Source organism: Marmota marmota, unplaced genomic scaffold (genome assembly GCF_001458135.2).
Source record: "Marmota marmota marmota unplaced genomic scaffold, marMar, whole genome shotgun sequence".
NCBI lineage: Eukaryota > Metazoa > Chordata > Mammalia > Rodentia > Sciuridae > Marmota > Marmota marmota.
The window spans coordinates 8,029,696-8,050,659 of record NW_026000185.1 but is presented as its reverse complement, the minus strand read 5'-3'; the positions used below and the strand labels follow the sequence as shown (position 1 = coordinate 8,050,659).

Below are 20,964 nucleotides of genomic sequence, written 5' to 3'. Positions count from 1 at the left end.
ATCAACAGCCACGTCTGTCTTGGCTCACCAGGACACCTGTCTACTGACCACATGGCTTTTCCTTCCTCCCTTGTTTTCCAAACAATTTGCTTAATGTGATTTCCAGCCCAGTTGAACATGACTAACAATGTTTACCTGGCACCAGGCGGGCGGGGCAGGGAGGCAGGAGGAAGGAATCCCGTCTGCTCCGCTCACCGCACCTGTCCTTCTCTTCTCTAGAGACGGCTTTGGCCAGCACGTGGCCTTGGCCCCCACCATGGAGCCCCTGTTCCCGGCCTCCATGCAGGACTGGAATGTGTCGGTCACCGCTGGAGGTGGCCACAACGGGACGCAGGGGGGACCGGCACCCTCAGTGGGTGCCCGGGCAGTGCTTGTGCCCATCCTGTATCTGCTGGTATGCGTGGTAGGGCTGGGCGGCAACACACTGGTCATCTATGTGGTACTGCGCCACGCCAAGATGAAGACGGTCACCAACGTGTACATCCTCAACCTCGCCGTGGCCGATGTGCTGCTCATGCTGGGGCTGCCCTTCCTGGCCACACAGAATGCAGTCTCCTACTGGCCATTCGGCTCTTTCCTGTGCCGCCTCGTCATGACACTGGATGGCATCAACCAGTTCACCAGCATCTTTTGCCTGACCATCATGAGTGTGGACCGCTACCTGGCCGTGGTCCATCCACTGCGCTCTGCCCGGTGGCGCCGCCCGCGGGTGGCCAAACTGGCCAGCGCAGCCGTCTGGGCCTTCTCTCTGCTCATGTCGCTGCCGCTGCTGGTCTTCGCTGACGTCCAGGAAGGATGGGGCACCTGCAACCTCAGCTGGCCGGAGCCAGTGGGACTGTGGGGTGCCGCCTTCATCACCTACACGTCCGTGCTGGGCTTCTTCGGGCCACTGCTGGTCATCTGCCTCTGCTACCTGCTGATTGTGGTGAAGGTGAAGGCGTCGGGTGTGCGTGTGGGCTCCTCGCGACGACGGCGGTCGGAGCGCAAGGTGACACGCATGGTGGTGGTGGTGGTGCTGGTGTTCGTGGGCTGCTGGCTGCCTTTCTTCATAGTCAACATCGTCAACCTGGCCTTCACGCTGCCCGAGGAGCCCACCTCCGCCGGCCTCTACTTCTTTGTGGTGGTCCTGTCCTATGCCAACAGCTGCGCCAACCCCCTGCTCTACGGCTTCCTCTCTGACAACTTCCGCCAGAGCTTCCGGAAGGTTCTGTGCCTCCGTGGGGGCTATGGTGCAGAGGATGCAGACACCGTGGAGCCACAGCCGGACAAGAGTGGACGGCCACAGGAGGTGGCACTGCCTGTGCGCAGCTGTGAGGCCAATGGGCGCATGCAGACCAGCCGGCTATGAGGCCGCAGCAGTGCCCAGGTCCTGCGGGCTCCCCATTGCGCAGCCCTGGGGCTACAAGATGGATACTCCTCAGTGGCCCTGTGAGGATGGGGCTGAATGGGGCCAGGGCAGGTGTGGACATGGCACGATGGGTGCCTCAGTGACCAGCTAGCTGCCGGCCTGTCCTCCCGCTCAGGCCAAGTTCTAGAGAGGAAGAAGGGGTTTGGTCATGCCCCAGGAAGTGCCTGACATCTCCGCCTCCCATCCTGGCCCCAACCTCCATCAGCCATCCAGGCCGGGGAGCAGTTTCTCCAGGAGGCCAGCTGCGGGGAGACACTCCTCTTGACCACTGGTGTGAGCCTGTGCTGGGGCTCTGCCCACTCTCTGTTTGTGCCCTTGTCCTTGAGCCCTGAGTCACCTGGTCACAGAGCACAATTCCCTGTATGCTCAGCTGTGGCCTCTGCTCCCCAGAGCTCCCAGGGACCAGTGGCCACCCCAGCTCCTTGCTGGCCCTATAGCTGTGTGGACCTCGGGGAGGCAGGTGCAAAGCCATGTAGGTCTTGGGCAGCCAGCATGAACTGGGATCCCAGAGGATACCCTCTCCTTGGGGCCTCTGTCCACCCACCTGTCCCCCATCACCTCTGTCCAGAGGGAGAGCGAGGCACCTTCCTGGGCTCCACAGTGGGATGGGGGAGGGGCACCCACAGGGACAGGGCATGGCTACACTGGCAGGGGTTTAGTCTGAGGGGCCCAGCCGGGGCAGGGAGGTGTCTCTGAGGTCAGGGGCCACGAGGCAGCACAGTCCTGTCTTCTGCCTGGTTGGGGGCTTAGGAGGCAGCCTGCAGCCATCCACAGGGGCCGCTCTATGTGGGTTAACACAAATGCCAGCAAAGGGTGGGCCCCCGAGGAATCTGCCCTCTAGGCTGGAACTGCCCAGGTGCAGGGGCCAAGCACCCCTGTGCCAAACCTTGCTGGGATTCCCCCCAGGGGGCACACTGCTTTGGGACAGCCCTGCCTGGCACCGCCCAGCCCTGCAGGAGGGTGCTGGGCCAGGCTAAGCAGGGCTGGGTAGCACAAAGGCCAGGCTGGTGCTGCTGGGCAGCAGGCACGACCCTCTGCCAGAGGCCAAGCCTGGACACTCATTCTGTGTGCTGAGGGCACTTGTGTTCGAGAACCTGCTCCCTGAATGAATTAGAGAATAAATGTTTGATCCTTCCTCAAAGCAAATATTGTCCCTGAAGCCATGGGAAGCCAGCGGGAACCAGAGTGTGTTGTAGGTGTGAGGCCCGCAGCCCAGCCTGCCTACTGAACCCAGGAGAAGCTGGGATGGGTTGGCCACGCCCATTTGGGAATGGGCAGCAGCGTTCACAAAGTGGGGGTCATCAGGGTGCCGAGCTGGGGCTGGCCATCCCTGGCCTCCTGGGATTAGCTACTCTGGGCAGGTGAAGTGTTCTCGATGTGGGTTCCACAGAACTCTGCCTGCCCCCAGGGGCTGCAGGCAAAACCCACCCCTGCCCACAGGTCCAGCATCCCAAGGCACGTCCAGGGAAAGACATCCAGGGAGAGACCAAGGCCTGTTTGCTCTGCAGCTCCCACCTCCTGTCAGGCCTCCCCTAGGATTTGGAGAAAAGGTGCTCCTGTTGGAACAGCTTGGGGGAGAGCAGATGGCTCGGAAATCTCTGCCCAGACCAACCTCCCCAGTCGATCTGATCTGACAGAGGCCCTCCCTGGGTGGGGCCAGCAGAATGTCCTGCCCGGAGCCCAGCAGGCCAGCTCCTAGTTACAGAGAGGGGACTACAGGGCCTCTGCAGTAAGGCAGGTGCCCCCTGCCAGAGGACACTTGGCCCTCCTGGAAGCCTCCTGCCCCATCTTGTTCAGTCTGAGGCCCCTGTGAAATTGTAGCATTGTCCAGACACCAGCCCCAGGACCCCTTGTCCCTCTGTCTAACACCCCAGCCCCACAGCCCTGCTGGACCCACATGCTCACCTGGCTGCAGGTGCTCTCCTGGCTGCCTTTGCTGATAGTCTTCCCCTCGTTGGGAGCATACCCCCCTCTGGTCAACCTGAGCAGCATGTGGCCTTCGCCCCCAGGCCCATCAGGGACAGTGAGCTCCAGGGATGCCTCACCGCTGAACCTGGTTCACATCTCACTAGTGCAGGCCCCTGGCTTGGGAGACCGGAAAGTGTGTGTCCTTGGACAGGCACTGGTGTGCACCTACTGTGTGCCCACTGGGGTTTCGTTGCAGGGAGCGTTGAGCAGGAAGTGCATTCCAGGCAAAGGAAACAGCCTGTGTGAAGATCCAGAGGCAAAGGAGCACAGGCCCGAGCTCTCCAGCCTGGGGTGGGGTGGCTGGGGAGCCTGTCCTGGCTTCCAGGAAGGAAGGAGGACAGGAGAGATCAGGAGCACCAAGACTGGAGGAAGAGAGAGCCGGTGGAGGGCAGGCCCTCCAGGGAAGGGGCAAGGCAGCTGGGCCCAGGCCAGGTATCTGGGGCAGGGAATGTGAACTCCCAGGGTGCTGAAGAGGCAGAATCACTGTCCCTGGCATGGCCTAGGGCCATGCTGGCTTCCAGCTGGGGCATGAGTGAGGGAGAGACCTCAGGTGGTGGGCTGAGCCTGTGGGATGTTCTGGGAGGTTCTATGCAGCCCGTGGCTCCTGGGACCAGTCCTGACCTGTGTGAGCAAGGTGGGACACCTCAGGGCACCTGCCATAAAGGCCTGAGCTTGGAGAGCCCTTGGAGTCCTGAGCTGCTCCCTGCCCTCCCGTTGAGGCCTCGGGGTCCCCAGTCTCCACAGATGTGACCGAGGGCCAGTGACACCACAGAGGCCGCAGAGCCTCCACCATCTGCAGGCCACGGCCAGGAGGGTGGGGGTGGCGCAGGGCAAACATCCTGGGCGGGAGCGGCAACCTGCTTTATGGGCGCTCCATCCGCATCGATGGGTTTTATTGGCCACTGGGCTTCAGCGGTTCCCAGAGTGACCTTGCTCAGGAAATCCGGCCTGCAAGGCAGGGATGAGGATGGAGGACAGGAGGTCTCTATTTGCCCAGCAGGGCAGGGTACAGGTCAGGAAAGGTGGGTGTTGGGGAACAGCCCCCACAAGCAGAGCAGGCGTTCCCCGCCCCCAGGATGGCAGCCGAGTAAGTCTGGGCTCACAGGACTGGGCAGTGGCTCCTGCCAGCCCACCCACCTCCTCATGTTGGGGGTCCCAGGTGAGTGCTGGGGAGGGCATGTCCCCATCAGGCCCCTGCTGTGCTGTCCTGGGGAAAGCGAGAGCAGCAAGGGTGAGGGTGGGCACTGGGCAGAATAGATGGGGCATAGGTGGCCAGGGGGCTGGGGATGCCATTGCCTCCCATCAGAGGGTCTGCCAAGGTGGGAGTTGGTGGGGCTGTGGGGTCCCAGGAAGCCAGGCTAGGACATCCACTTGTGATTCTCTCCTGCTCGACTCTGGGGCTCCCTATCCCCACGCTTCCTGAGGCATCTCCCGCATGGAAAGAAGTGTCACTCAGGAGCAGTGTGAGGAGGTCCTGATCACGGCAGTTGATTGGTTGGCCCTGGGGCTTTTCCTCCCTGGATGGAGATGGACCAGCCCCCAGGCTCATGCCCTGCTGGGCTCCTATGGGCTGACACCCCTGGGAGGTGTCCTTGGGGTCAGTGCAGGGCAGCGAGAAGGCCAAGATGGGGCCAGCAAATCCGAGAGCGTGGCCCTTCCACCCAGGTTCACGAGGTGAGGGTCATGAGCCTGAGCAGGCGCGGCCAGGAGTGAGGGCATCCCAGAGCTGCCCTCATGCTGGCCGGGCTCCTGCTGCTCTCCCACTTGGGCCTGTCCTGCCCTGGCCAAGCCTGTGTTTGTCCCCTTGCTCTGAACAGCCTGAGGGCTCAGGCCCAGGGCCCCTGGAGCCAGGCAGGGGCCCAGGAGAGAGGAGCCTCATCACTTCTCTACCCACCTGGCTGTGGCTCCCCTAGAGGATGTGACCTCTCAGGATGGCAGCACAGAGGACTGGCCCTTTTGTGACTGGTTTATGTCACCCAGCACCCTGTCCTCAGGGCCCATCCCAGCAGGTGTCCAGGGTTCCCTTGTGCTTGGGCACCACGTTGCCACCTGTGTCCCTCTCATGGGGAAGCTCCTGGTCATTCCCCTAAACGTCTTGGGGTTGCCACACAGCCACGGTCTTCCCTCCTTCGTTCCTGGTTGAACCAAGGGCACACAGCTGGCATTCACCATGCTCCTGGCTGTCATTCCTGCCCTCTCACTGGGTGGGAAATGAGGGTGCTAGTGACAGGTCTCCAGCCTCTTTCCGAGGACCATCCTCAACCTGCCTGGGCTGGCCTGTGCCCCTTGGGCTTTTATTACTTTGAAGAAAATTGAATGTGACTTTCTTATCTTCTTCCATTTCTTGGTCATTTTTAAAAATAAATAACTGCTGTCTCATCCTGGGCCAGGACAGTGGCCCCAAGCACATCCCCACAAGTGCATTGAGGCTGGGGGTTAGGTGTCCCACTGCCTCTCTAACCCAGCATATGGGGTTTAACAGATACGCTTCGCCACCGTCAGAGAGACGGGGTCCCCTCCCTGGCCTGTCCACATGGTAGCTGTGCTACTGTCAGCAGGTGCCACTACTCTCGTCCCTCCAGTGGGCAACCTGGCAGCAGGCCTGGCCCTGGTCCTGCTTGGGCCCTTGTCTGGACTCATCCCTGCCTCCCCGTGTGGTGGTGGGCAATTCCTGGGCTCTGGAGATCAGAAACTCCCTGCAGCGCCTCCTGCAGTGCGGGGCTTTCTGCAGAGAAGGAGGCTGCAGGTCCAAGGTGGCTGGTCCAGGGCTGTCCTCCAGAATTCCTGGGTGCCCCCATCCAGAGCCTGGTGTGGATAGGTGTTCTCCTTGCCCTGGCAGACCTTGTCCAAGGCTGCCTTCCCAAGGGGACCCTTGCCCCAGGGCCCCCATAGAGCTCTGGACAGCTGCATTCGTGCTGAGTGGGTGGGAGTAGGGAGAGTGGCCACCACATTGGCCCCCATGTCTGCAGGCTCCTCCAAGGCCCAGCACCCAGACCCAGCTCAGCCCCAGGCAAGGTTGCTCGACCTGCACTGGAAGCCCAAACAGAGGCCCTTTGCACCCCACTGCAGGACAGGGAAGTGGAGGCTGCAGAGCAGGGGAGACAGAACGTAGGATGTTTGAAGCCAGCTGGGCTGGAACTGGACCTGGATTTCACCGTGTGGCTCCTGTGAGCACCAACCACACACCCTGGTGCTTCAGAGAGGTCAGGTAACATGCCTGAGGATGCACAGCCAGGACTGGGCTGGGACTTCTCTCCTGGATCCCTTCTGGCCAGGCTGGCCCTTAGGATGTAGGGACATGGGTGTCCTGGATGGGCAGGAGGGGAGTTCAGGAGTGGGAGGATGTAGATACCCTGTGTAGATACCTCTTCTCTGTAGGGAAGCCTCTCTGCCGCCACGTACTGCCACACCACTAGCATTCAGGCAGCTTCTTGCTGTGCCTGCCGGTTGCCACCAGCCCGGGTGTGTCCAGCTACTCCAACCACAAAAGGACACAGGGGCTTCCCACACCTCAGCATCCCGGGTGGGGCTGACTCTCTGGGATGGAGTTTCCAGGTGCCAGGGCCTGGCCCCCAGTCCCACCCTGGCCCTAAGCCCCTCCTGAGCCCTGTCCCCAGAGACCCCCTGCCTGGCCTCCTGAACTTTCCCAAGACCTTTAGACACACCAGGGAAGCCTGGAGGAAGGGCCCCTGGGAGTGCAGGTGGAAAACTGGCTGCTGCAGATGGGGAGGGATGGGGGCTGCAGGCTCTGGCCACGGCTGGAAGCAGCCCCCTCCCCCACTGATGAGCTCCTGTGGACAGCAAAGGGGCCAGCCCTTCAGGGCCTGCTGCTGCATGCAGCCCTTGCTCCTGCCTCTGCACTGTCCCCTCAGCCCTGCCCACCAGGGGCCCTTCCTCTAGGAGGTCGACTCTCAGAACTGCAAGTGCTGGGTGCTTTGTGGGCCCTGGCTGGACCTCAGCTTTCTACCTGTCCTCAGAAGCCAGCCAGAACACTCAGTGTCCTGTGGAGTGGACATCTCTCTATGAGGACGAGGGGTGCTTCCAAGAGTCGGGCTGGGCCCATCTCACAAGGGAGCAGTGCCCTGTGCCTGGTAGGGCAGCTGCTGTCAACCTTCTGCAGCTCTGCCTCCCTGCCCCGGCTGCCTCTCCTGCCACCTCTGCCCACTGTCCCTGCACCTGGGCCACCAGGTAGGAGGGAAAAAATGACTACTGGCTCTGGCTCTAGCCTTGGTTCAGGGCTGCAGGCCTGTGAGGTAACTGGCGTCTACCCCTCCACTGGCCCCTTGGTGACCGGGAGGGCTGCTATTTCCAGCTGTGTCCCCCACACCTGGTCAGGAGAATAGGAGAATCTTCTCCAGGTCATGCTGTGTAAGGGGCAAGTGGGGCCCTCAGTTTCCCTTCCTGGGGTGAGCCCTGGTGGCCAAGGAGGAGCCTGTCCCCTCAGGGCCTCCTGGGCCAAGGTGCGAAAGTCCCAGTTGGTTGAGATTCATCTCATGACCCCAGTCAGAGGCCCTTGGAGGCAGGGAGTGGGGCCAGGGCAAGAGAGGACAAGGGTACTCCTCAGGCCAGGGGCCTTCCAGAATGGACAAGGCCCAAGGGGCCAGCGTCCCTGGAGCCTAGCCCTAGTGCCTCCCAGGGGGAGAGGGGCTCCTGGCCCACCAGCAGCTGCCTTCTGCCACCTTCCAGACCCTGGCCTGCAGCTTTGTGTGCCTTCCCAGAGTGTCAGCCAGCTCGGCCGTTTGGTGATTCTAGATGCTGTTCCTGCCAGTGCCCTGTGGTCTCATTGCCAGAGAACACAGGCTAAGGATGGGGAGAAGGAACAGCCCCTGAGAAGAGACACAAGGAGGACCCAGAGAGGAGGAGGTCAGAGCAGGAGAGGGGCCAGAGGGGCCAAGGAAATGAGGAAGGGCATGCAGGGCCATGTGGCAGGCAAAGTCTGATTCCAGACCTGGGGGCGGATGGAGGTTCCCAGGACCTAGCCTGGCCAGACCCCAGGGGCAGGAAAGAGAGATACAGCCCACACTCCTTTTCCAAAGGGACCCCCATAATTGCTCCCACATATTTGGCCAAGTCACCTGTGACCTGGGGTTGGCTCCAAGCTCTGCGGCATGGAGTGCCAACTCCCCCCAGCCCAGCCCTCTGCAGACACGGGGGACCCTGGAGACCCAGAAAAGCAGCCCTCCAGTGCTCAGCCACATTCCACCCCAAGGGCAAGCCTCCCATCCCCGGCCAGCACCCCTCTCTGCTCGTGCCGCCCTTGACCCCGGGAAGCTTGCTGTCTTTCTCCTGCTGGAATCTGGTGCCTCAAAGACCAGCAATTTCCTGCGACCCCTGGCCTCCCCAAGCCCAGCCCAGCCCCCATTGGTGCCTCCGAACCCCCAATAAGGAGCAAGCCCGTGTGTGGCCCTGGGGCCTGGCACAGCCTTTATGAGCAGATAGAACAGGTCCCACGGTGGCACTCAGCCACCATGGTAGACCAGGCCCATGATATCCCTCTGCCCCCTGTGACTGGGTGTGGCCACTCCATCTGTGGAAGACCTCACAAGGACAGGCCAGGTGCTGAGTTGCTCTCCCTACACCCCAGTGCTCAGCCACTCAAGTCCTGCACTGGGCAGAGGTCTGGAAGTGAAGGCCACGGGACCATGAGCTAGAGCTCACTAGCCGGCTTGACCAGGTGGCCACTGAAGGTGATATAGAGGTCCCCGGGCTCTCCGTGGATGGCGCTGTCCTGGTCACGGTGGAACATGCGCACCCAGACGGTGCTGCTGGCTGCCAGCGGCAGCAGCAGGCTCTGGGCCTGCATGAGGCTGCGCTCACTGGGTTGTGCATACAGCACGGCCATGGGCCACTGGTCCAGCATGATGTGCAGGTAGGCCTCCTTGAAGTTCCAGGTGTGCACGTGCAGGCTCAGGAAGTAGATGCCCGGCACCTTGCAGCGGAAGCGGCCCGTGGCCAGGTCGAAGGTGCCGTCCAGGTTGACCAGCTCCATATCAAAGGGCATCGCTTGGAAGTCCTCCACGCTGTGCAGTCCCTCACGCCGACCCACAGAGAAGGCCACGTGGGCATGCTGGCACGGGGCACCCGGAAACCCCATCTGCCCCTTCTGGCCTTTGTGGCCCTGCAGGCCGCGGGAGCCCTGGGGACCCTCCTTCCCGCTCCTTCCTGCGTGACCTCTGGCCCCTGCCTCACCCTTCTCTCCTGCAGGGAGCAAGCAGGGCCTGGGTCAGCACGGTCCCCACCTCCCGCCGCCTGCAGGCCCCGTTACCATGCCAGGTCCAAGGCTGGGGCTCCAGGCCTCGAGGCCACCCAGGCCATGGCCTCACTTCTCCCCAGCCTGAGTTTCCTCATCTGTAAGGGCCCCAATCTGCTTCTCAGGACAGTGAGAAACCACTCGCCAAAGGGGCAGCCGTGCTGAGGCAGCTGCAGAGGAGGGTTTGAGCTGGGTTGTACAGAGCAAGAGCAAGGAAGTTCCTACCCAGGTCTGAGCTAAGCACAGCCTGCTGTCCAGCCTCAGGACCCTCCCTGCCCCAGGGTCCCAGCACCCACTCAGTCCCCCAGAGCAGCCTGCTTCCTGCTTGTGGGGCAGGGGCTGGGTGCAGGTGGCACCTCTGTGCAGACTCACCTTTGAGGATAGAGATGTCAATGGTGGGCCGCACACGGGGCAGCCCCACCCACGGGGCCTGTTCACTCAAAGGGGTGTGTGGGCCAGGGGCGGCAGCAGGGGGCCATGGTGGACAGCAGCAGTGCACACAGGGCCTCCTGGACAGGCCCAGGCTAGGCCAGGCCCCTGCAGGCAGCACCAGCACCAGGACCATGAGGGCGGGGGCTGCCATCCTGGTCAGACCTGGGGTGGGGGAGAGTGGAGTCTGAGAAGGAGCCTGCTAGAGCCCCTAGTGTGTCAGGTCAGGGCCTCAGGGCTGCAGTGGGAGCCCAGCCAAGGCTTGAGGGCTGCTCTGCCCAGTGCACCCTGTGGACCCTGCCCTCCCAAGCTGCAGCTCCCCCAATTGCAACACCCTGACTGCCCAGAGTCCAGGAGCCCAGGGCACCCTGGACCAGGCAGATGGGTGGGGAACAGCTGTGGGGGTTACTGCTGGGTGGAGGGAGCCCAGCCTGCCCAGGTAGCTTGGGGACCCCTATCTGCCACAGCCCACAATCCGGTTACCTCTCAGCAGCAAGCGCTACCAGCTATAGCCCCATGAGCTCCCACAGTCCTGCAGCAGTCTGTGAAAGGAGCCTTTCACACTGCCTGGCGCCTGCGGCTTCCCAGGATGGCCAAGACCAACAGGCGGAGGGCAGCTCCACACTGCCCCTGGGCCAGGCGCAGGCAGAGCCCCCTGCCTACTGCCAGGCCTCCCCCAGTCACCTGCCCCAAAGGGCTGCACAGCCTGCCAGGGCTCCAGCTCCTCCTGCCCAACCTAGTGCCCCTCATGAGCAGGGGCCTGGGGTGGCCTGGGCAGGCAGGCTGGCGAGTGGCGCCTCAGGCTGGAGCCTGCTCCCCACAGGAAACCAAGGTTGCTTCCCTGTTTGGGGAGGGATGACTGGACAGAGCATGGGCAGGGTGCTGAAGGCCACGTGTTAGTGTGGGGGGCCCAGGCCAGGGCCCCCGTGTGCACTAGGCCGTCTGGGCCACCAACCCACCTGGTGACACAGAGAGCGTCTGGCCATGGACAGAGGGAGCCCTGGAGAGTAGACTGTGTTCGGGGTCTGTGGTGTCTGCCTCTACTCCTCCATGAAACCGCCAGAAGCCCTGGCACAAGGGCAGACTTTTAAGGATAATGACAGCGCCCCTTGGTGCCATGCCCCCAACCCCCAGCAGTGGAGCCCCCCCAGTCAGTGGCAGATAGGGCTGCATTCAGTGTTAGCCAGAGATCAATTCCACACAGGGCCCTGGCCCCACAACCTGGGACATGGGACATGGTGACTCCCTAGGGCTGACTCCCCCTGAGCCAGGCTGCCTGCTGGAAAGGCAGCAGAAGTAGCCTGAGAACTAGGGTGGCCCACCCCTGCCTGCTGGTTCTGCTTGGCTGGCCCAGCTCCCCCACCAGCCTGCCCCCTGGCTGTCCACACTGATGACCAGGGAGGAGACAAGGGCGGGAGGCAGTGGTGGGGGGTGGGAGACCCAGCTGTGGGTGTTTGCAGGCTGGAGGGTAGGCAGGGGCTGGCAAAGGCTGGCAAAAGCCAGGGCAGGGCTGCTAGCCTCAGAGGTGACAGCTTACACCCCAGCTTGGCACCCAGCAGGGCCTGGTGGCCCCCTCTGGGGACAGCTGTCTTCACCCACTGTGGGCTATGGCAACACAGAAGAGGGTGTGAAGATCTGAAGCCCCATGACTGACTCGCCCATCCCACCCTGGCCTGCAGCCCCCCGAGCAGCTCTCTCATCTGGGTTGTAGACGTCAGGAGGCACCACAGGAGCTGGGTGGGGTGGACAGGGCTTCTCTGTGCTGCCCCAGCATTGCCTTTGGAATGCTGGAGGTCCTAGGGTTCCCGAAGAACACTGGATCCCTGTCTCTGAGACCTGGGCACCAATGGCAGCTCTGGAGTGGCTGAGAAGGTCACTATCTGGTCAAAATGGTGAAGTCCAGCCTCAGAGGACACTGCTAGCCTCAGCCATGTACCAGGGCTCAGGGTCATCTCCCCACCACTGTTCAGTGCTCCCCGATACCAGCAGAGCTGCCCCCAATGAGAGATGGACCCTTACCCTGAACTTCGTGGGGCTGGCCAAGGACCCCCCAAGAGCCAATGGGGATGAAGAACCTCTTCAAGGGGAGAGAAAAAGCCCAGGAGGGGGCCTGGGGCCCCTCAGGTCTGGTGGCCCTCAGGGGCCCAGTCCTCCTGGACCCTGCCTGGGATAGTGTCTGGGCAGGAGCTTGCGGGCAGCACATGCACCCTGGGGCTCTGAAGGGAGGGGCCACTGCAGGAAGGGTGACTCTGCGGGAGCAGGACAATGAGTCTCAGGACAGAAATAGCCCTAGCTCAGACACAGACACTGGCATCTCCATGACAACTGGAGAGCGTGGCTGGGCGTCATGGCCCCCGAGGTAGACATCCTGCAATGTCATGGAAGGGGGTTCTGTGTCCCTGCTGGTTGCCCCCCTGCCCCCACCTGCCAGGAGCCTGGGAGGGTGACGCTTTCTTCCTATGGAAATGGGAGCCTGTGTCAGCAGGGAAGGGCCAGGTGCCAGACTCAGTACCCCGACACCTCTGCAGTCAGTACCCCTGTGGGTCTTGGGATTCTCCACTGGCAAGGGGTAGCCAGTGTCCCCAGGAGGACACTTGGACCTACCTAGGACCTACCTAGGCAGCAGGCAGGGCTCAGGGGGTGTCAGTATTACACTATTGGTGCCTAGGAGGTTGGGGGCTCTGTGGCCCATGGCCCCCACCCCGGGGTGGCCTGAGTGCAGACAGTTGGTATGGGTTCTGGGGTAACATGGGTAGAGTCGGAGTCCACTACAGCTGCCCAAGTCTGGCCATCCCAGGGAAGGACAGACCATGGACTCTGTAGCCAGAGGCCCTAAGGTCAGTCCAGGGCCAGCTCTTTGCTGCCTATGAGAGCAACAAAGTGGCCTGGTCAGGGGTGCACAGATAGGGGAACGCAGGCGATTGGAAGCAGGCCGCGATGCCTTGATTTGCCAGGAAGCTGTGTCCAGGTATGGCTGGATGATGCTGTGTATGAAGCAAAGTTGACTCTAGTGCACGGGGTAACTAGAGAGCTGGAGAGGTGGATCAAATCTGTAGCTGGGAGCAGCCCTCCCTCTCTACCCTTGCCCTCCTGGGATCAAGAAGAGCCCTGGGGTCCTAGCAGACCCCTGGGTGGCAGAGAGTGCCCCCTGTCCAAGGAGAAGCAAGCTGGGCCCATTATGGGCAGAGGGGCAGCTCAGGGTGGGTACCGGGTCCTCCTGGCTACTGTGGAGGCCTAAGTCACCTGGAGCTTCTCTCACCCTCCCTAGGACCCCTGTGTGATCTCTGCAGCAGGAAGGGGATCCACAGAGGGACCTTCTGTGACCAGATGGACTCAGGGATGAGGGGCTGGACAATCCGGGAGTCTAGAGGGCACTCATTGAGAGTAGGAGACCCCAGTGGTCCGGCCAGGCAGCTCCAGGCTGAAGGCCCATCCCTACTGCCATGTTGCCATGGGCCTCACTGCAAAACCAGGCCCTGCAGATGTGGCTCACCTGCCGTGGAGCCCGGGTGTGTGGGGTCAAATGCACACAAACCCACAGTGGCCCCAGGAGCCTGAGCAGCCGGAACACACAGTGTGACTAGAGTAACTCCTCCTGAGCCACCCCCGCCCCAGCATTAGGGGTGAAGGACTTCGCCCAGGAACAGCCCCCACACCCCCACACTCCTCAGCCCAGCAGCCTGCTGCTCTCCCACACCAGGGACGAGGGCCCTGTGTGCTGATGGGCAGGGTGCGCAGAGCAGCTTGAGCCTGCAGGTGATAATGAGGCTGGCAGCAGGGCCCAGAGGGGCCCTGAGCCTCTTCGCAGACACTCTGTTGCTAGAGCTGGTGATGATCTGCCGCTAGTGGTGAGGGGCGTGGTGTGGTGGGACAGCAGAGAGTGTCTCACCCCCCAGCACCTGGCCAACATGGGGCAGCAGCTCTGCACAGAGCGACAGACAGGGGACAGGTCTAGCCATTCCTGTCCCTTCTCCAGGCAGGCAGCCTGACTCCCTCCTTGGTAGTGGCATTCAAGGTCTGGAACTGGTGACCCCACCCCAGCCACTTGGCCCCTAGGGTGTTTACTGCAGGAGGCAGGGATTGCAGGCTATTGAGGGGTCACTGTTCCAGGTCCTGCCTGGTGGCCTCCAGGGGCTTTGAAGAACTGTGTGGACATGACATGAACAGTCCTCAGCCCCCACGGTGGTATGGCTGGCCGTGCTCCTGGGCCCCTACCCATGAGCTGCAGAGGGGTACAGGCCACCTGCTCCACGTACTGCTGAGAGGCACAGCTTCCAAGACTCTGCCAGCCCCAGAACCTCTGGACTGTCCCCCCACTGGAGCTTCACGGTGGCAGCACCCAGAGTGAATTTAAATGGCACACTAGAGAGCAAGAGCAGGGCTCTGGCTGTCGTCGTGGTGACCAAGCCGTGATAAGTGGTTTCTGTGGGGCCAGGAGGCAACGTTACTGAAGGGAGGACCTGGAGGCTCCTCCCATGTTTGCTGCCCCTCCCCTGCAGGTGTCAAGGCTGCGGAAGAAAGGGCAGGGCTGCCAGGCAAAGGCTGGGTGGGGCCTGGCAGGGCAGCTGTGTGAGAGTGACCCGCACAGAAAGCAGGAGGCTGCTGCCTAGGCCATGTTTGCCTCTCCCCCTCAGTGGGCAGTGAGTGTCCAGGGAGCCAAGGGCCTGGCCCAGAAGAATGCCAAAGAGGGCAAGAGGCTTCAGGACTCTCTCTATCCAGCATGTCCACCTCCTCCCCTGACCCAGGCTCTGTGCCTTGGTCCACACTGCAGCAGCCAAGGCCTCCCCCAGGAAGCCCTCCCTGCCCTGCTCCCACTCAGGCACCCCATCCCCATCCTGGTGGATGATGATCCCAGGAAGGCTCTCTGCACTTGCCTGCTCTCCTGGGGTCGGTGACTGCAGGGGTCCACACAGGGACTTGGCGTGGCCTATGTAGGGGTCAGCAAGTGGTGGGGGCAGGGGCAGCAGACCCCAGGCTCTTGGGGCTAGGTGTCCATGTGCAGATGGTTTTGCACCTCTGCTCCTCTCCCCTTTCCCTGAAGGGCAGTACTAGCACCCTGTGGGCCTGGGCCTCAGAGACAAGAGCCCCCTCCCCACTCTTCAGGGTGTGACCAGCCCCCTTCCTGGGTCCTATGGAGGCAGGGTGCTGGGGAGGATCAGCCCATCCTGAAGATACAGGAGCTGAGGGTAAGGCCTGGGGTGTTGGGGAAGGAGCCATGAGGTGACCCCAACAGGATGCCCAAGGCCAGAGATGGCAGGAAGAAGCCAGCCCAGAGGGGAGGGGAAGGCCCAGCTGGACAGCCCTGCTCTGGACTGGACAGTGCAACAGTGAAGTTGGGTTGTGGAGAGCCTCTGTCTTCACTTAGGCTGATGATGTCCACTGAAGCACAGGACCACTGGCCCTCAGCTCTGAGCCCTCATCTCTCCAGGCCAGGACAATGGGGTCTACAGGCAAAGCCTGGCTGTACAGGATGGGAGATGCTACCCAGATGGACAGCAACTGGACTCCACCCTGGACCACACGCATCTGCAGAAAGTCAATATGTTTTTTATTTGGGACAACACAGTACCACCAGGTGCCAGCAGCAGTCACTGGTAGCCGGCCAGCTGGAGGACGCTGGGGTACCGGGCGCGGTGGGCCATGCACTTGCGGCGGTCGATGAACAGACTATTGGTCTTGATGGCGATGTCCTTCTCCAGGCTCAGACGTGTCTCCTCCAGGTTGTGCAATGCCTGCTCTGCCTCCTGGAGCTTCTCCCTCAGTGCATCCAGGGACATGTGCAGTTCCTCCACCTCGCTCACCAGCCTGCGGGCAGAGGCGCAGGAGCGGGTGCTCGGTGGGGAGCAGAGTTCCAGAAGTTGGGGACTCTGGGCAGTCAGGAAACTCACAGGGAAGCTGACCCTATGGCACGCAGGCCAGGGCCAGGGCCATGCCCTTGGGTGGAGCCCTAAGGGCCACAGTGTGAAGGAAGAGGCTCTTCTCTCCAAGTTATGCAGGACCTCCACCAGCTGCTCCCAGCAGGGAAGTGGAGCCTTTGCCCTGGGCTCTGCAAGACCCTGGGCAATAGCAGCACCAAGTGGCCATGGTAAGCAGTGGCCAGCTGACCAGGCTCAATCCCTGATGACTGGACACAGTACCCACCATTGGAACCTGCTGAGGCCTTCAGTTTCTTGAACAAACTGAAGGACAGAGAAGGAGAAAGAAGGGGGGACTCATGTTAGAAGGGCAACTGGGACTTGATGAACTAGGAAAACAAGCATGTGGCCCATCCATGCCTCAGCAGGAACACAGTCACTCTACAGCAGAGAGGCAGGGTGGGCAGACAGGCCTGCAGGGCCTTCCTCTGGGCCTGTGGCCTCAGAAGTTCAGCTTGTCAGGCCCTGAGGTCTCTTGCAGGAAGATCAGACAGCCCTGAGTGACATGGAACCCTGACATGCAAGCCCCACCCAGGATCATGTCCAGGGTCCATATCTGCTTGTGTGAGAGGCTTCAATGGCTGAGGGAGATCAGAGACTCTGGGCACCTGAACTGGGCAGTGTCCCGGCACAGCTCCACATTGGGCCGGAATGAGCGTTGATACAGGCGGGTCTGGGCCACGCGCAGCGGGGCCTCCTTGTCCTTGATGGCCTGCTTCAGCACGGCCACCTGGTGCTCCTGGTCAGTGATCTCCCGCAGGATCTGCAGAGGACAGTGTCATGGCCCTGAGCCAGGCCTGCACCTGCAGGCTGCCCTCTCTCCCTCCCCAGCACTTCCTCCTTCCCTGGCCACGCTGTCCAGGCCTGGCTGGAGACCCCAGCCTCAGGGCTGTGTCTAGCAGGAGCCCCATCCAGGGGCACCTGGTGCAGCCTGCTACATCCCAGCTCTGGCCTGAGAGTCCAGAGCCCTGGTGGTCAACAGGCCCCAACCCTGGGACATGGAGGCAAGCAAAGGCCACGCTAAGTGCCTGGAGTCAGAGAGAGGCCAAGACACATTGTGCCCCACACCTCCTGACCCCAGCCCACCCTGCAGGCTGTCACTGCTGGTCAGCCACCCAGAAACTTGGAACTTCCAATGGAACCTGGTTTTACACCAGCTTAAGGAGTGAGATGTGAATGCCTGCTTCTGGGGTCTCACAGGGGCAGGGGGCGGTGCCGGAAGGCAGAGGAGGGCCGAGGAGGCCCCTCATGGCTGGGCATGCCCCAGAGGATCCAGTCTCTCTTTATGGGGCGAGAATTCCCAGGAGTGGGCGTGTCCCAGGGAGGACTTGTCCCACAAGGAGTGGACGTGCCCATGCGGGGGCGTGTCCGGGCTGGCGCTTTTGACGGGGTAGGCTTCCCAGAGGCCGGTGTGTCCCTTCGACCCCCACCTTGTGCAGGTGGCACCGCAGCTTGTGGAGCGCGTCCTCCAGTTCCTCGCAGCGGCGCGAGAAGGCCAGGTTGACGGCGTCGCACTGCAGCCGCAGGTCCTCACTGGTGTCCCGCAGGATTGCGTCGATGAGCGTCCGCAAGTTGGCCGAGGCCAGAAGCTCCCGCTCGGCGCGGAGCAGGTTGTCTTGAGTGAACCTGGCCCAGGTCTCGGGCGTGGAGGCGCTGCGGGCGGGGACGTGGCCGGTCGGGGGTACTGTGCGNCGCCCGCGGTTCCGTGGCCCAGCAAGTCCTGGTAACTCCGCCTCGTCCCCACGTGTCCTTCTCCGAGATTCCAAGGCCCCGCTACGTCCCATGGCGCCCCATCCCTCGCCCCACAGCCAAGCCACATCACATCCCCACCGCCCCCCACCCCGGGTGGCGTTGACTCCGGCGGGTGCCGCGTGCCCTCTGCTGGTCGCGTGCGGAAACGCAACCTGGCGTCTCCCTGGCCCTGTGTGAACTGCGCGGATGCTGGGCACAGGGTCAGCGGTCTTTTTTCGGGGGGGCTACCGAGGATTGAACTCAGGGGTACTCGAACACTGAACCACACCCCAGCCCTATTTTGTATCTTATTTAAAGACGTGGTCTCGCTGAGTTGCTTAGTGCCTCGCTTTTGCTGAGGCTGGCTTTGAACTTGGGATCCTCCTGTCTCAGCCTCCAGAGCCGCTGGGATTACAGGCCCATGCCACTGTGCCTGGCTGGAGCAGGGGTCTTGTTTGTGGGTCCCGGGAGCAGAGTGCTGCCCAAGAGGCTTGGGCAATGAGAGTATTTGGGGTCTGGGGGAAGGAGTCCTGCAGATCTCCACAGGGGCAGCCGCGAGTGGGCAGGTGTTGGGCTTGCCCTGGGGTTCTCACCTTTCCTCCAGCTTGGTGGAGTGTGGGTGGAACTGCACTTGGGTGCTCTGGTTGTTGTAACGGGCACAGGTATCATCAATGTTGTAGGACTCCACCTTGTCTGACCAGTCCATCTCGCAAGTCTCCTTGTGCTGCCGGTTCAGCCTGGGGAGGGAAGGTGGTCTGGAGCTGCAGGGCACCAGGACCATAACCCCTCCCAACTGCACGGGCTCCAGCTCAGCTCCAGGACCTGTACTGTCCAGGGTGTCCCCGGGGCCCTCACAAGCCAGCAGTTCCAGGAGCAACCCCCCAGGTAGGAGACTTCAGAACAGATGCTGGCCTGGTTGAAAATGTCAGCCCTGTGCTACCGACTGGCCTGGTGGCCCCCTCCCCTCTCTGAGCCACAGGGTCACACACCCCCATGTCCCACCCCACAGCTAGCCTATGGCTGGAGACGGGGGCCATCCCTAGGCCACCCTGGGGGCCACTGTGACCCACCGTATCTGGTTCACAGCCTGCATGATGGTCCTCTTCAGCAACTGCTGGATGTTCCGGATGAGCTCAGCCTCCTGGAGGAGGAGGAGACCCCTCTTGAGCAGCAGCCCTCCTGCTATCACCCCTGGTGAGGGTCTGAGGAGGCACAGGCTACTATGGGCCCTGGATCCCTGTAGAACTTCAGGTCCAGCCCCTCGTCAGCCTTCACCCCACTGTTTTTTCCTGGAGAACAGGGTGAGCCAGCTTTCTTCCTGGGCTCATTCTGGGCTTCTTAACCTTTTTGGTGGCGTTTTTTTGCCAGGGGCTTCTAGGGGCTGCGGGGAGGGTCACCTGAGACAGTTTCCCTAGGCTCTGAGATTATCCCCAAAGCCCACCCAGTGCACTGAAAGTGCTAGCCTTACCCTCTGAGGACCTCAGAGAATCAAGAATGTGAGGGTAATGCTGGGTTTCCTTTTGGGGGGTGTGTGTGGGGGGGTGCTGGGGATTGAGCCCAGGTTTGCTCTACAACTGAACTACACCCCCAGCCCTTTTATTTTTGAGACAGATCTCATTAAGATCCTCAAAAATTAAATGAGATGCCTCAAACTTGGGATCCTCCTGCCTCAGCCTCCTAGGCTGCTGGGTTTACAGGAGTGCACCACCATGCCCAGTGTGGGTTTCTGTTCTGTGTGTGAAGGACCCTATTCCCTGTGACTTGGGTTTGGTAGGGTTTCTACGCCCCTCCTCCTCTGTGGTCTGTGTCCCCACTCCTTGGTGTTCTTGTTAGGGAATCTTGAGCAGGCAAACAGTCTCGCAGGGGCCCTTGGAGGGGGTGGGTAGGCATGTGGAGAGAATGTGGGAGGGGAGGGACTCAAGTTGCTGCCTGAGTGTGGGCTGGGGCAGGGGCTCTCTGAGGCCCTGGGACTGGGGAGGCTCTTTATCTCCCTGAATCTCACGTTGCCACAGGCCTTTGCGTACAGAGGCCCTGACTTTGAGAGACTCAGGAATTCTGCAGACCCAGGAGCAGCAACCAGGCCTGTTAGTCCTCCTGGGGCTCCCAAGGCCATGTCATGCTGGGTTTGAAAGAGACAGGGAACATTCAGAGAAGGGAAACTCAGGAGGTGAGGAAGGGGCGGCATGTGGCATGAACAGGTGCAAACAGCTCCTGGCCTGCCCCTATGCCTTCTGCTCTGACTGGCCTGAGTTTCCATTGTGGGAACAGAAGTCCAGGGCAGGGGCGTCCTGGGAGGGGGAGCCTCAAACTCGACCCCGGGGCCAGGGCCGGGCTTTACTTCCCAGAGCTCTGGAGAGGACGGCCCTAGGGTGGCAGGTGCTGTCCTCTGCCCACCTTCAGCAGCTCCACCTCCACATGGTCCCGCACGAGGTCAGGGTGCTGGCGGCGCTCCCGGCACTGCAGGCTGTCCATGGTGATGGAATAGGGCACTGCCGAAGCGTCCAGGGCACGCTCCAGCCGCAGCTTCTGGGCCAGCAGCAGGTCAATATCTGCGATCAGCTCCTCCACCTCCCGCTGCAGCTCTGACTTCCAGCTGTGCATGTCCTGCAGGCGCTCGCCCACCCTGCGCGTGGAGTCCTGCTGCGTGCGCTGGGCCAGCGCCTCTGTCTCCGATGCCAGGTGCTGGCTCTCATGCCGCTGCCGCTCTGAGTGGTCACGGTCCGCAAAGGCCTGGTGGTAGTGGGCATACAAGTTCTGGTACCACTCGTCCATCAGGTACTTGGCCGTGCGGAAGCCGGTGGTGGCCAGGCCTGAGGACGTATAGGCCCCCGTATTGCAGGCCACATCATACACCTTGGGCGATAGCTCACACGGTGGCACAGTCTGCGGGGCCGGCTCCTTAGTCAGTAGCACATCAGTCTGCGCCATGGTGCTGGCCACCCAGCCAGGGGCTGGGTGGGGCACAAGGGGGAGGGTCACTGGAAGTCAGCAGCCAGGTCAGCAGGACAGCACCAGCCACAGTGTCTCAAGAGAAAGCAGCTCCTGGTCGCCCAAGCGACAGGACACTGTACACACCAAGGACCTCTTGTTGCTGGGCAGCAGGGCCCCTCCTTCGGGGGAGGGGGAAGTCAGGGCCGGCAGAACTGCCTCTTAAAGGGCCCAGCAGCTCCTCCCCATCATCCCCCCCACCATGACTAAGGTGCAGATCTCCTGGAGGTTCCTGAGTCCAGTCCCAGGCCTATGTGTCCCTGTTCTAGGGGGGA

General features: G+C 61.9%; 3 protein-coding genes across 3 annotated transcripts; 1 reads left to right on the top strand and 2 right to left on the bottom strand.

Moving 5' to 3' along the window:
- Positions 1–229: 229 nt before the first annotated feature.
- Sstr5 (somatostatin receptor 5) lies at positions 230–2,494 on the top strand. Its single transcript, XM_015491556.2, has one exon. The coding sequence runs from the start codon at positions 257–259 to the stop codon at positions 1,346–1,348; it is 1,092 nt and encodes a 363-aa protein (XP_015347042.1). The 5' UTR covers positions 230–256; the 3' UTR covers positions 1,349–2,494.
- A 6,283-nt stretch (positions 2,495–8,777) lies between these two features.
- On the bottom strand, positions 8,778–14,562 carry C1qtnf8 (C1q and TNF related 8). Its single transcript, XM_015491554.2, has 3 exons — positions 14,173–14,562; positions 9,999–10,220; positions 8,778–9,574 (listed from the first exon to the last, which is right to left on the bottom strand). Exons 2-3 carry the CDS (start codon positions 10,207–10,209, stop codon positions 9,024–9,026), a joined length of 762 nt encoding a protein of 253 aa, XP_015347040.1. The 5' UTR covers positions 10,210–10,220; positions 14,173–14,562; the 3' UTR covers positions 8,778–9,023.
- Positions 14,563–15,582: 1,020 nt separating this feature from the next.
- Positions 15,583–20,759, bottom strand: Tekt4 (tektin 4). Its single transcript, XM_015491553.2, has 6 exons — positions 20,096–20,759; positions 18,772–18,842; positions 18,295–18,438; positions 17,401–17,623; positions 16,579–16,733; positions 15,583–15,860 (listed from the first exon to the last, which is right to left on the bottom strand). The coding sequence occupies exons 1-6, from the start codon at positions 20,627–20,629 to the stop codon at positions 15,644–15,646; spliced, it is 1,344 nt and encodes a 447-aa protein (XP_015347039.1). The 5' UTR covers positions 20,630–20,759; the 3' UTR covers positions 15,583–15,643.
- Positions 20,760–20,964: the final 205 nt, after the last annotated feature.